General features: G+C 37.3%; 1 protein-coding gene across 1 annotated transcript in view; it reads right to left on the bottom strand.

Moving 5' to 3' along the window:
* The window catches only part of Shoc1 (shortage in chiasmata 1), a 75,988-nt gene that overhangs the window by 25,642 nt on the left and 35,190 nt on the right, over positions 1–15,156 (bottom strand). The window contains 8 exon segments of the mRNA XM_051187864.1: positions 86–171; positions 174–263; positions 3,161–3,265; positions 5,577–5,753; positions 6,151–6,276; positions 9,422–9,823; positions 11,593–11,835; positions 13,724–13,818. Of these exon segments, the coding sequence (XP_051043821.1) occupies positions 86–171; positions 174–263; positions 3,161–3,265; positions 5,577–5,753; positions 6,151–6,276; positions 9,422–9,823; positions 11,593–11,835; positions 13,724–13,818 (1,324 nt within the window).

Raw genomic sequence — 15,156 nt, forward strand, 5'->3', positions numbered from 1 at the left:
ATAACTTCAAAGTTAAATGCATAGAATCATGTTATACCCCCTTATTTATACTAATTACTTTATCTGCTTTAGCTTAATACTCAACCTTAATTTGTTGTTGACTTTGCAACCTGCTTAGTATCTGACATTGTAATTCTTCAATCTTATAATTGGGTTTAGGCCTTTTTCGTTAATAAACTGTAAAATTTTCAGCTGTCTCCAAATGTTATCCAAGCAGGAGTCTAACATGCTTTTGTAGATATCTTTTGCATTTGACAAATATCCTGTTAAAGAACAATTAAGGAACAATGTTAAGCCCTTTAATGTTTTTTAGTATAACTCTATGGCAAAAATCACTAAAAATAAATCTTTTTGGTCTTGGTTTTTGTTTTTTTGAGACAGGATTTCTCTATGTAGGCCCTGGCTGTCCTGGAACACACTATGTGGACCAGGCTGGTCTGGAACTCACAGAAATTCTCTTGCCTTTGCCTTTGCCTGCTGAGTACCAGGATTAAAGGTGTGCAATATCGTGCCTGGCTAGGGAAGCAAACGTCAGTGATGGTTAATAGCTCTGGAGAGGTGTCTCTGTGGGTAAGAGCACTGGCTGTTTTCCCAGAGGACAGAGGTTCAGTTCTCAGCAACCCCTCTCATATATAACAATTGTTAACAATTGTTTGTAACTTTTAGTTCCAGAGGATATGATGCTTCTTCTGGTCTCCACAGGCAATGCAGATTACCCAAACACAGACAATAAAAATAAAATAAGCAAAAATGAAACAAAACAATGACAGATAACATTTCACTTAGTCCTATTCTGATTTTAATAAAATATGTTGGTGTTGAAATTTATATCCAGTACATAAACACTATTTTAAAAAATGTACATGCTTATGAAAGTACTGTGTGATATTTTGATACAGGCACATCTGGGAAATATTCTATTATTCTATTGAGTCAGTATATCCTCAGCTGGCCTAGAATTTGTTATGTAGACCAGGTTGCCTCAAATGACAGAGATTCACCTGCCTTTGCCTCCCAAGTCCTGGGATTAAGCAGGACAATGCTGAAATCAGATAAACACATCTTCCTCCTCAAATATATGATGTTCTTAAAATTGGGCAAAGCTAGAAAATTAATACCACATCTTTATTTTTATACTACATAACAGTAATTTACTTGTACATATTCCCATACTTTGAATATATCTTATCTTTCCTGCTTCCTGCTTATTATCAATTCACTCTTCTTATAAACCTCAGAATCTACACTTACATGGAAATTTATTAGAATTTTCTTAGTATTTAATTTATGCAATTTTGTAGCTGAATTTTTTAGTGCACATGACAATCTCATTAGAATATAAAATCTCAGGGTAAAGTAAATAGCATTTATTCATAATTAATTTATGCATCTGCTAAAACATTGGTGTTTAAATAGTGCACACAGGACAGGGTCTTCCTATGTTCTGCAGGATGGTCTCAAATACCAGAGCTCAAGGGATTCTTTTAGTCTCCCCAAAAGCTGGCATTACAAGCATATACAACAGTACCTATCTACAAAGGGCAACTTAAACATGAAAGAGCCTAAATCTTGTCCTTAAAGGTTCATATTTAGTAAATCTAGATTTTTATCCCAAGAATTTCTTTTATGAGAAGCTCTCCATGAGATTTTGGGACCCACTGAGTTTTGTGAATTTTTGCAGCACCTGGCAATTTCTATATATCAGATGCTGAAAAGATATTTGGGTAATTAATGAAATGATAACTTAAATACATAATTCTTATTCCATATGTTTTACATGCATATGCCTGTTAATTCTTATATTAGTACTGCTAGGCTGACAGATAACATTTAGATTTGACTTATTACTTTTTGGTTTTGTCTTTAATGATTCTTTATGATTTACTATTTTTATGTGCTTTGGTGTTTGCCTGCATGTATGTCTATGTGAGAGTGTTGGGTCTCCTGGAACTGGAGTTATAGAGTTGGGAGTTGTCATGTGGGTGCTGGGAATTGAGCCATGGTCCTCTGGAAGAGCAGCTAGTGCTATTAACCTCTGAGCCATCTCTTCAGCCATAAGATATTGACTTATGTTTTACTTCCTTTTTTCAATTTTTAAAAGTCTGATTCTCATTACTGATTCATTATTCTTTATTTTGTTTTTTTGAGACAGGGTTTCTCTGTGTAGCCTTGGCTGTCCTGGAACTCTATCTTTAAACCAGGCTGGCCTTGAATTTACAAAGATGGCCTGTCTTTGCTTCCCAGGTGCTGGGATTAAAGGTGACATGCTCCACCAATGGCCTGGCTCATTACTGATTCTTAATACTGTTGTTAGTCTTAACTTTTTAAAAAAGATTTATTGTAGGCCAAGCATGGTGGCACACAGGACAGTCAGGGCTACACAGAGAAACCCTGCCTCCTCAGAATTTGTTTTTGGTTATCTGTATGTGTATGTTTGGAGGTAAATGCACATGAGTACAGATGCTGTGGAGGTCAGAGGCAACAATCCTCCTGGAGATGCTCAACCTGTTGTGCCGGAAGCTGAACTGGGGTCCACTGCAAGAGCACATGTACTCTTAACCACTGAGCATTTCTCCAGACCCACAATTAACTTAAAAAACAAATCTAATCCAGTAGCATCTCCTTTTCAATGGTTCCCCATCCACTGTACAGTAAGAGCTAAATTATTTTGTAAGCAATAGCTAGTTCTACTTTTTAAGGCAAAGTTCCAAACACAAACTAAGGACCTAAAATGTATATGCCAAAACGTCAAATTTCACATTAAAAACCAGCGCATAATTTTGATTATACATTCAGAACTGTATAAGGCCATTAGAACTCTATAATTCACACCCAGACTAACAGCATAAACAGCATATACATACATACATACATATATTCATTCCAGTCTGGGCTGACAGTCTAAGTTTGATCCTTAGCACTGAAATGTATATAATATTTACTACACACACACACACACATATAAACATAAACACATACATAAACACACACACACATATATATACCCCGTTGATAATTATGACAAAATATATGTTGATCAGTGTAATAGGTGAGGAGGCTACATAATTTTTCAAGAAGTCTTTCTCTTTTAGAAAAGTGAGGCATTTCAGGTGGACTATCAACAAGAAGAAAGCAAAAATTAAAAAAATTCTCTACCCACCTAATGCTGTGTCCAAACTGCATGTTAAAAGGGCATCTCTGATTGTTACCAGGAGATGTAAGAAAGCAGCATGCCTGAACGTTATTTCTCTGTCATCAGTTTTACCTGTATAAGCAAAAGCATAGTTAACACATTGGAGAATTAGAATATATATAAGATCTGCTTAGTAATAACAGCTAGTGTCTATTAGCAGGTGTGTATTACTGTTAGGCTGTGGATAAGCAGGTTAGTCCACCAACTCTAATAATCCTATCAGGATTACTGTGATCTCATTACAGATGAGGGCACAGCTTTAGTGAGGATACATGATGCTCAAGATAGCACCAAGCCCAGGCAGCTAACAGCCCAGCTCATTTCCTACTGGCAAGGAATATTTAATTATGTCTATTTTTGTTGGAAAATAAAAACCCAACAGTTCTAATCAAGAAGAAAATTAAAGTAGTAACTTGCTAACTGCTTAAGACAGAAGTAGACATTTGAAAAAGAAGTAAGACTTTGAAATGGAGATATCTTAAAAGTGTTTGCTCAGACAGATGACTCACATAAGAGAAGTATTCAGAGGGACAAGCCAATTGTCTACTTAAAGTGTTCTATGCACTTCCAGAACTTTCTGAAGATGAATGGTTGGATTCTTCTGAATGTAGAACTGTGAGATGGGGAGAGAAGGGCATGTATATTCCACACATGTGTGCAGAGGTGAGAAGACAATTTGCAAGAGTGTGTCTCTTCTTCTACCATGTGGGTTCTGGGAACCAAACTCAGGTCCCCAAGCTTGGCAGCAAGTGCTTTTATCTGCTAAGGCATCTTGCTGGCCCTATTTTATTTTTGTTGTTGCAGTGTCTCACTATGTAGCCTGGATGGCCACAAATTCAGAGATTCACCTGCTTCCTAAGTTGTATGATTAAAGTCATAAACCATCATATGCAGCAGCAAAGATTTATTTTTTTTTTTTATGTAAGAGTATCTTTATGAGTTTATGTGCATCATGTGCATACAGGAGCAGGCAAAGGCCACAAGAAGGTTACAGATGACCTAGAACCCAGTTACAGGTGGTAGGAACCATCAGTGGTTACTGAACCTAGGACCTCTCTGTAAAAGAAGCACATTCTCTCTCTCTCTCTCTCTCTCTCTCTCTCTCTCTCTCTCTCTCTCTTTCTCTCTCTCTCTGCATTTGTCTCTTTCTGCTCCTCTGTCTCTCTCTCTCTGCCTCTCTGTCTCTGTCTCTCTCTCTCTTTGTTTTTCAAGACAGGGTTTCTCTGTGGTTTTGGAGGTTGTCTTGAAACTACCTCTTTGTAGACCAGGCTGGTCTCAAACTCACAGAGATCCGCCTACCTCTGCCTCCTGAGTGTCAGGATTAAGGGCGTGTGCCACCACCGCATGGCAGAAAAGCACATACTCTTAAAACAACTGAACCATCTCTCCAGCCCAGCTATATTATTTTTTAAAAAGTGCTAATTTGCTAACATATGTATAATTTAATGAATTTAGAAAACTGACTTTACTAGCAAACAACTTGGTCCAGATAGCATGTAGTAGGCAGAGTGCACTGTATCTTCCACTGACTCAACTATAAGCACAAGACAGAGGTATGTGGTATACCACCCAATACTTAAAAATGAATGGTAACGGGAGGACTGGAGAAGGAGGCTAAATTTCAAAATGTCACTCAACAGACAGTAACTTTCCTATTTTTTTTCTAATAGTATGTCCTGGCCTGTTCTATAGGCAACTACAAACCCCAACATGCATGCCACAAGCAGGGACAGAAATAACTCTAAGAGAAGTTCTCAATCCACTGACTGAGAGGTTTTAAAATCTTTTTTTTTTCTGTTCTCTCCTTCTCCAGAACCACAATGACAACAGTAATTTCTGAATATGGCTGTCAGGGGCCTAAAGCCCCTTCTGAATATGCAGAAACAGTTATCATGAGCTTCAGTAACTTCAGAGAACTCTAGTATATTTGATTTAGGTTTGTTTCAATGAATTAGTCTCATTATGAGCTGTTATTTTCTGTTTCTTTATTGTCTGGCGTTATGACTTTTCACTAGGTCTTGTCAGTTTTATATTGTTTGGTGCTGAGTATGTTTGTATTTCATTATGGGATGCAGTTAAGATCACTGCAAATAATTTTATCCTTTCAATACTGTTTTTTGCAATTTCATCTGGGCATGACCAGAGCAGGGCCAAGTATTAGTTCCATGTGAATAGTTATGTGGTTAACTTCATTTTTGCAATGGAGCCCTATTAAATAATACATATCAATTAGGAGATTCACTGAGAATCTTCTGGTCTTGGCCTAGACATGGATACTATATGCTAAATTACAGTTAAGGCTTTGTCCAGGTCTGAGATCTGCATTGCTATAGCTGTCTATAAATGTGCATCCTCATGTAGTCTGAATCTGATTTGTACTCACCTTGGTGAACAGCATCATTTATTATTTTTTCTTGTTCCTTTAAGAAGAATCTTGTTTGGTCAAAAATGACAGTGGCAAATTTCCAATCAGCAGCAGGGTAAGTACAGAGGCAAGCAAGCTTCTTTAAGACAGGAGTCGCTGCTGCTTCTAGGAGATAGTATGCTTGGCACTGGGTGTCTGAAAAATAACAGCAAGAACCACCTACATCACTGCAACAGCAGGTGAGAGAATACATTATTACTAACACATTTCCCCAGCAGGGAAGAAGAGACTGAGGACTCCTGCAGTTCGGTCTTTCCACATGATGTAGGGAAATGGTTCCAGTTTTAGTGAAGGAAGAAACAGCAGCTATGGGCTAAAGTAGGACAAGAGGACAAAGAGAGAGATAATGCACAGGCATCCCATGTCTGGAAGCAACTTAAAAGTGGAAATAGAATTAAGTTTCTGAAACAAATAAAAGCAATTACATGGAAAATAGCTGTTTTACAAATCTGGGAGAGGTATGGCCTGCAAATCTGGGAGAAGGCTTCCAAATCAAGTGAAACAGAATGTATATTGAAAGCATACCGCATACCTGATGCTTGAATCTCAATGACATCATCTGTCCTTTCTTGAAATCTTTCCTCTGGAGTTTTGTTGTTAGAAACAATAGGACTTTCTTCTTGAAGAGTCGAAGAACACTTTTCTTTATCCTGAAATTCTAATAAAAACATTCAACTGTTCAGGAGAAATGATGTTGCTTTACTTTAACACAGTATTCAATATCACAGTTGCTGAATTTCTTCATAGAAGTACAATGAGACTAAGTTAAGTGAGTTATCTGGATTAGTGGACCTAACACCATGCTGAGTAGCAAGGTGGATGACTGAAGTGGGAAAACTTCAGTGTCCAGTCCTGACAGCAGACTGGTGTCCTCATATGTAAATATGGGCTAGGAGGCCTTCCTTAGCTGCAGGAGCCAAACACCACCCAGTTCCTGACACATTCCAGACAGCAGCACTCTAGCTCATCTCTGTGCCTTTTCAGAGTCATCTTTCTATTTAAAACCTCCTTTGTTCCAAGCCTTCTAATGTCTCCATCCTTTCTCAGCTACATACACCAGTTTTTTACTGCTTACCCTTTACCTCAGTCGGCTTCTACAGGAACTCTTACATAACTGTGTACCTTACTTCCAGGCCAAAAAGACACCCTCCTTTAATATGCAATTCATCACCTGATACATTGTTTAATAAATGCTAGGTTTTTTTCTTTCTTAGGTATTATAGGCTAAGTTCTTTCTTTTCTAGGTATTACAGAGGACTCATAGATGTATGCATACAGCTATTTTTAACTAAATGCTAATGTCACCCACCAATAATATGATTATAAGATACTTTTAAAACTGCGGTACCAACCTGAGATATTTTAATGTGTGAGGTTAAAAGTATGATCACGGAGTGGGACATGTATCTATGCCTATGATCCCTGCACTTGAAAGGCTAAGGCAGGAGTATTACAAATTTGAGGTCAAGCATGGTTACACAGAAAGATCCTCCTTAAATAAAAATAAAGAACCCCAAGTATACAGGGCTGAAGAAATGGCTCAGTGGTTAAGAGCACTGACTGCTCTTCCAGAGAACCTGGGTTCAATTCCCAGCAGCTCACAATTGTCTGTAACTCCAGTTTCAGGGTACCTAACACACCCATGGCAAAAAAACAAATGCACAGAAAACATAAATAAAGTTTAAAAAGAGAACCCCAAGTATAATTTGGAGAATATCCAAACTAGATTATGTCATCTTCAAGCAATATTGCCAGTTAAATTTTTGGGGAGGGTTTCAAGACAGGGTTTTTCTGTATAGCTTTGGAGCCTGTCCTGGTACTTGCTCTATAGACCAGGCTGGCCTCAAACTCACAGAGACCTGCCTGCTTCTGCCTCCTGAGTGCTGGAATTAAAGGCGTAGGCCACCACCACCGGCCAGCCAAATTTTTATCTATTTTTATTTCATGTGCATTGGTGTTTTGCCTGCATGTATGTTTGTATGAAGGTGTCCAGATCCCCTGGAACTGGAGTTAGGCAGTTGTGAGCTCCCATGTGGGTGCTGGGGATTGAACCTGGGTCATCTGGAAGAGCAGCCAGTGCCCCTAACCACTGAGCTATCTCCCCAGCACTGCCAGTTAATTTTAAGTAATCTGAATAGATACAGTCAAGTGCTAATAATTATTGAAATTTATGAGAAAGCTGGGACATGATATTTCTTATCACCAAATCAACTGTAAAATAAAGCAAGAAATAAAACCTTACCTTTATTGCTAATGAAAGTTAAGTTGGAGAATAGGGCTTTATTTGAGAGACAAGTGGGCTTGATAGCTAAATACCTGAACAAGTCAACTACCCACTCAGTCCTCACCTAAGCTGGGCAGGAGAAACTCATCAGGAAAGAGTCATGATGTAAGAGAAGCTGAGACTACTTCCTTCTTTGGAAGTTCATTCCCTTATAGTACCTTCAGCAATGAGCTTTAGCACATCTATAAATGGCTGTCACACCTTTTTGAAAATCATACATAACTGCATGACACTGAGAACCAAATCTAGTCTCCATAGATAAAACACAGGACTGCAAGACCAAATTATGTTCTAAGTAACACTCTTTTTGTACCAATTTCACCAAGGTAAAGTCTATCAAAATTATTGTAGAATAAACCAGGTATAATCAAAGCACTTGGGAGGCAGAGGTTGAAGAATCTCTGTGAGTTTGAGGCCAGCCTGGCCTACATAGTGAATTCCAGGATAGCCAGAGCTACATAGTGAGACTCTGTCTGAAATAAAAAAAATATTCTAGAGTTTTATTGGAAATGAAATGATACAACACACTACTTTTCATGTGGTTAGAAGCAAGAAACATACAACAATTACAACTCAAATAGAAATTCCTTGATAATACTGGGAAGACTGATAAGCAATTGAATAAGAAAATGTGTAAGCATGTATTAAAATATGTTAAAATACTAAGATATATCCCCAGCTAAAGAGCTCTAGGTAACTGATGGCTGCTGGGAGAGCACAGCCCTTGGTGGTTCTAACATGCTCCAGTGGGTGGCCACTGTTAGAGTACAGAGGTAGCACTAATGGGATTCAATGGGTTAATTTTTTTTTAAATAGGTGGGTTTGGAGATATGGCTCAGAGATTAAGAGCACTTATTGCTCTTTCAGACAACCCAGGTTTAGTTGCTAGCACAAAAATGGCAGCTCAAAACTGTCTGTAACCTAGTTCCGGAGGATTCAACACCGTCTTCTAGTTTTCATGGACACTAGGCACACATGCAGTGGTGCATATGCATACATGCAAGCAAAACACCTATGCACATGGAATAAATAAACCTTTTCAAAAATGAGGACATAAAATTGGGTGGGTATGAAATAGATGGTCGATCTGTTTGGAGATGGGGAGGGGGAATGGAAATGTTAAAAAGGAGATTCTTGAAGAACTAATAAAACTGTTTTTTTTTTTTTTTTTTTTTAAATACTGACATAGGATTGTCAGTTAATAGAAAAAAGCATGAGAGAATGATCAGGAATACTAAGCTTATATATCCAAATTATACACTGCAACTTTTATAAGTAATGGCTTTGTTACAAATTAAAACATGTGTTTTAATCTTTGAAAGCATATTAATATCCATATCTAAATATATATCAATGTATATATCTATCTATATTTATAAGAAGTATCAATGGCATTTTCCTTGACTATGAAAACTATGCAATTTTTTCTAAAAGAGCTTTTATTGCCTTGCATTTGTATAACCGACAGAGCCCAGTCCTAGAGGCTATATATCTATGCCAAAATTTTACTGTTACCCACCATTGTTTTGGTCATGGCCTGTGACTTCATCATCTGAAGTAGAAGGCTTGTCTTTACTTCTCAGAGTAATAAATTCACTCAAAAGGTCCAAATCATTTTGTTTTTTATCATAAGATGCCTTGATCCATGAAGAGGAAGTTGGTTCAACAAACGGCACAGAGTTATCAAGTCCAACACGACTACTGTCTGTGTTCTGCATTATTTTAGAAGCTACTTCTTGGTTATTCTTTGGATTTTCTTCAGTTTTTGGTTTTTTAACAGAGACACATTCATCAGACAAAAGCAGATGTGGCACTTGTTTTTCTGAAGATGGTCTCTTCTGTGGACGTAATCTCTGAACATTGGTAGATTTATCACTCTTAGGCATGATGGGCAAGGGTCGACTCTGATGTTCTAGCCAGGCTGGAGACAAGAAGATGAAAGACACCAAAATGACTTCTATCTCTAAATGAATAAATTTTAGCTATAGTTTCCTGTTAGCATAATTTGATCTTTAGGGATTGTTTGTTTATTTTTTGGAAAATACATTTTTTGCAATAAGCTTAAAAAATAAATGTTTATCATCTCTTTCCTTTCTTTTTCTTCTTCTTCTTATTTTTTTTTTAAGACAGGGTTCTTCTGTGTAGCTCTGACTATCCTGGAACTTACTATATAATCCAGGCTGGCCTTGAACTCACAGAGATCCACTGTCTCTGTCCCCTGAGTCCTGGGATTAAAGGCATGCACCATCACTGCTGGCAACCCTCTCTCTCTCCCTCTCTCTCTCTTTCTCTCTCTAGTTTTTTTTAAAGACAGGATTTCTTTATTTTATTTTGGATCCTCTCCTGGAACTCCCTTTGTATACCAGATTCTCCTGCCCCTGCCTCCCTAGTGCTGGGATTAAAGGAATGTACCACCAATGCCAGGCTTGGCAACCGTCTCTTAATAATAGGAGTTCATTTGCTAGGCAAAGAAGGAACTCCAGTAAAGCTCTGTTGCTAATAGGTTATAATGAGTCACAGTCTTGGACAAAGGGCTGGATCCAAAATATATTTTTAAATTCTTACAAATGAACATTTTAAAAGAAACCTAATTAAAAAGTTGGCATATGATTTGAACATTACACACACCCCATAACATAGATGAATTGTGATGTTAAATAAAATATTCCAGTCTGGCAGTTTTTCATTTATATAGACTATCTCAGAGAGGCAACTCTATACAGAGAATAGATTAGTCACTCCATATCTGGGAAAAATTGAGAGTGACTGCTAATGGATACAGGATTTGAGGGAGGGTTAAAAGTGTTCTAGAAACAGTCTGTGGTGATGACTGTGCATGTCTGACTTTATGAAGATCCACTGTTCTTTAAATTGTATGGTAAATTCTGGTCACCAAGTATGTAAAAACACTCATCACTATTAGGTAGTAGGAAAATACAGAATAAAGCCATAGTGGGCCTTACACATGCCCAGTAGAAAAGCTGCTTCCATGTAACTGAAATTCACACATTACTGGTGGGCACATACAATGGTGAAATAATTTTGGAAAAATATTAATAGTTTCTTGTAAAATTAAACAGACACCTATAACACCTACAATAACAATAATCAATTTTACTTCTGTATATTTTCTCAAGCAAAGTAATACCATGACCATAAAAAGAATTGCACAAAAACACTCATAGGATTTTTACTCCCAACACTAAAAATTTGGAGAATAACTCCTGGGGAGATGATCACATTCTGGTTAAGTACATATAATAAGAAAGTTATTTAACAATAAAATAAATGAATTAGTGATACACATTAGCAAGGATGAATGTCACAATGTTATTCTGAGCTTTTTATTCTAGCACTCAGGAGGCAGAGGCAGACAGATCTCTGAGTTCAAGGCCAGCTTGGTCTACAGAGCAAATTCTAGGACAGCCAGAGAGCTACACAGGTTTGAAAAACCAAAAAAAAAAAAAAAAAAAAAAAAAAGGATTTCTGGATTAGCTAGTTAAACTGTCATATTTTTCTGAGAGGAAATCAGAGCCCAGGTTGGCCAAAAGTCATAAACTGGCAGAACCAAAATTTATAAGCTTATCTGGAATGTGTTGTATAGTTTCATAGCCATTGAGGAGAAACCAAGTGTCAGACATCTTCTCATTATGTAATGGTCACAAGTTGTATGTACTATTGTATACTTACATTCCAGCTGAAGCACTTTTGTAGGCAGAAAGATCTCCAGCTTAGTTTCCTTAGAAGACAGACCATTGTGACACAAATATGCCTTCAAATGCTCCAAAGTTTCAGCCATTATTGGATTTAGTCTTGCTTGTCTCCACCTCTTTGCTTTTGCAGGGTTAATCACAAGGCTGTCTCCTTTAATAGAAAAGATACTCCTCATATCTGCAAGAGAATATTGACCGCTGGGCTCTTGGAGTCTTGGAACTTGAGAACAAACAAACAGGGGGAAAATAAATGAAAAACCATAAACAGATTCACATTGGACTTTCTCAGTGAAATACATTTTCACATTTGGGAAAAGGTAAAATTTGAGGCTATATCTGGCATTTTGTTTTCAAAATGTTAATATTTGTATAAGTTCAAGTTAGTTTAACAATAAAAACCACACAGCTACTACTACTACTCTCCTTCTCCTTCTTCCTCTTCCTCTTTCTCCTCTTCCCCCTCCCTTTTCTGGATCTGAGACAGGGTCTCTCTACATAGCCCCAGCTGTCCTTAAACCTACTATGTAGACTAGGCTTGCCTTGAACTCAGATATCTGCCTGCCTCTGCCTTCCGAGTGCTGGGATTAAAGGTGTATGCCCCCATGCCTGGCTATTTTAACTTCTTGCTATTCCCAAAGATTGAATAAATTTTTTCTTAGGTCTGGGGATGTACCTCAGTGAGTAAAGTTTGTCTTGCATGTGTGAAGGCCCGAGTTCAGTCCTCCATTCTCTCATGTTTGTTCATTAGGTTACCTTTTAAAACCTACCTCTCTTGACCCCATCCACTGCCCTGCTTCCACCCACTGCATTATTCCCAGAAGTTTATGTAAATGAACTGACACAGTATGAATGAATTCTTTTTTTCTGCTTTCTTTCTTTTTTCACATTTTAAAAAAAAAATTAACTTATTTTTATTTTATTCTTTACATTCCATGGTTTGGTTTCTTTAATTCAGCATACTTAAATGTATGTTGTGTGAATAGTTCATCCTTTTTTTAAAAGATAAAAATAATTATAGATCCAATGTAATTATAAGAAATAATGCGGAGATGTATTCTCTCCTATTTCCTCCAATTACACAGTATAATCACACAACTAGGAGAATGGCACTGTAGTAAGTTATCAATCTTGTTCATATTGTCTTAGTTTTGCCTCTCTCTCTCTCTCTCTCTCTCTCTCTCTCTCTCTGTGTGTGTGTGTGTGTGTGTGAACATGTGACAAATTCTATGCAATTTTGTCACCTACCCAGATTTGTGCATCCTTCATCATACTCAATATACTGAACAGTTCAGTACTCCTACCTGTCTTCATGTACCCACATGCTCCTCTCTCTTGCATTAACCTCCTGTCATCAGTAGTCCCTGGTATGCACAGTCAGTTTTCCAGAAGTAATCTCTGCTATTTCAGAAATTAAGTGGAGTAGTTCATATCTTTTGATTAGTTGGTGATATTTCATTTGATGATGCATTCCTTTATTCAATGGACATGCGAAATGCTTCTTGGTGGGGAGTTTTCAGTTCTGAGGATTAAACCCAGAGCCTTGTGCATTGCTACCCTGTGCACGGATCACTGAGCTATAGCCCCAGCCCTGTTTCCAGGTTTTCACTCTTACAAATAAAGCTTCAGTGAAATCTGTGTTTGTATTTATGTAAACCCATGTTTTTAGAAAATAGACACCATCATTATTATTCTCACTGTGTAAGGAGATAACCTTGGAGGGGCTATTCAACTCAAAATGATTTTTTAATTTGCAAATGTTTTTTGTTAAAGGTTTTAAACCATCCTTCTTGGGATGCTTGAAAAATGGAAAACTTTTACGGTACTTTTAATATTAGCTATGTGGAATACCTTCTGCAACCAATTTATAGACAAAGAAATAAAACATTTTACAAATACACATATATAAGTGTATGTGTTAGATTGATGTTTCTCCATTTCATAGGTAAGAATTATGAGAAAGTCAGCCAGATTGAGACCTTGTTTATCTAATGAGCCTCTAAAAGATAACTGGACTTTGTGTGATGTTACATATTTCATGTTATGAAACGGTCAAAGAAAAATATCTCACATTTGTACTCCTTACATGCCTTTACCTATGCATTCTGTACCTGTAAGCAAGAATGAGACCCAAGAGTTTCTGCAGCTTCCCAACTGCCACAGCATGCAATATCTATTAGTCGATTCTCCAGCACTAAGCAAATTACTGTAAAAGAAGAATCAAAGTTTAGTTCATCAATAGTATCATATGCTGTTTTGTATAACAATTTTTTTTATAGCAACACATTTTTTTTCTTTTTGGTTCTTCAAGACAGGATTTCTTAGTAGCTATGGAGCCAGTCTTGGAACTTGCTCTGTAGACCAGGCTGGCCTCGAACTCACAGAGATCTACCTGCTTCTGCCTCCCCAGTGCTGGAATTAAAAGCATGTGTCACCACTGCTCAGCTCAATTTTTAATAATAGAAACAATTTTGCCATTCCAGATGAAATTTCAAGGGGGGAAAAAAATCTTCTCTATAAAAATAAAACTTAAACTCATCAACATTATAAACATAGCTTTTATCTTCTAGATTTAAAAAGCTCCGCTGCAACTCCACCCTTCATTTAACATCATTCTAGTACCATCACATTCTGGAGAGGAAACAGTATTACAGCAAATCTTGGTTTCATTTCACATAAGCATTTGAACAATGGTGAGAATAAAGATCTTTGGCCTCTGGGGCTCTTTTTCTTCTTTGATGCTTTAAAACGGCACTGTAGGAACCAGTGTTTGGGAGAGAGCAGCAGTCTTCAGGAAGCAGGAACTGGCAGATATTCATGCAGTAAAGTTCCTGAGTCACAAGGTATAGTGCCCATGACAGTGAGCAAGGTTCAGATGAATACAGGTAAGGATTCCTGCATCACACTACCTCAGGTAAAAACAAATTCACAGGTAACCATCAGCTACTACTTCTAGGTTCTAACAGGATCTTAAACTGAGAAACTAATATTTCACAAACTCTACGCTTACTTGGAGGAGTAACAATGGTTGGCAACAGCATACACAAAAACAAGCCACATAGACAAACTCAATAGTAAAACCAGTACAGAAACCATGAAGGCGTTCCCCTAAACAACAAAGGCAAAGTATTGGGTGCCAATGTCACTAAAACATCACTGATGCACTAAAAAGAAATCACATGCAAAACTAAACAAGATGTGCCATTCATAGTTATGGATAGTTCTACTGTTTTGTGTATAACAATTTTAAGAAGCACACTTTTCTAAGTTCTTTATATGTAAAGTAAAATATCTATTTTGTAAACATCTAAAACTGAAGTAGAGCTGTATAAATCAAATTTCTAATTACTTTTTCCTTCCCTGAAAGATCTTGTATTAATAAATTCCTCAATTAGCCCTGCTTGCCTAAAAGTTACTGTGATGCTCAGTCTTCCTCAGCAATGTGATCGGATTCAGAACCACCTAGGAGACTAGTGAAGCATGACAAGGGTGTATCCATGAGGGCATTTCTGTGAACTGAGGTCCATGACAGCATAAAAGGAGA

Source organism: Phodopus roborovskii, unplaced genomic scaffold (assembly GCF_943737965.1).
Source record: "Phodopus roborovskii unplaced genomic scaffold, PHOROB, whole genome shotgun sequence".
In the NCBI taxonomy this organism is placed as follows: Eukaryota; Metazoa; Chordata; class Mammalia; order Rodentia; family Cricetidae; genus Phodopus; species Phodopus roborovskii.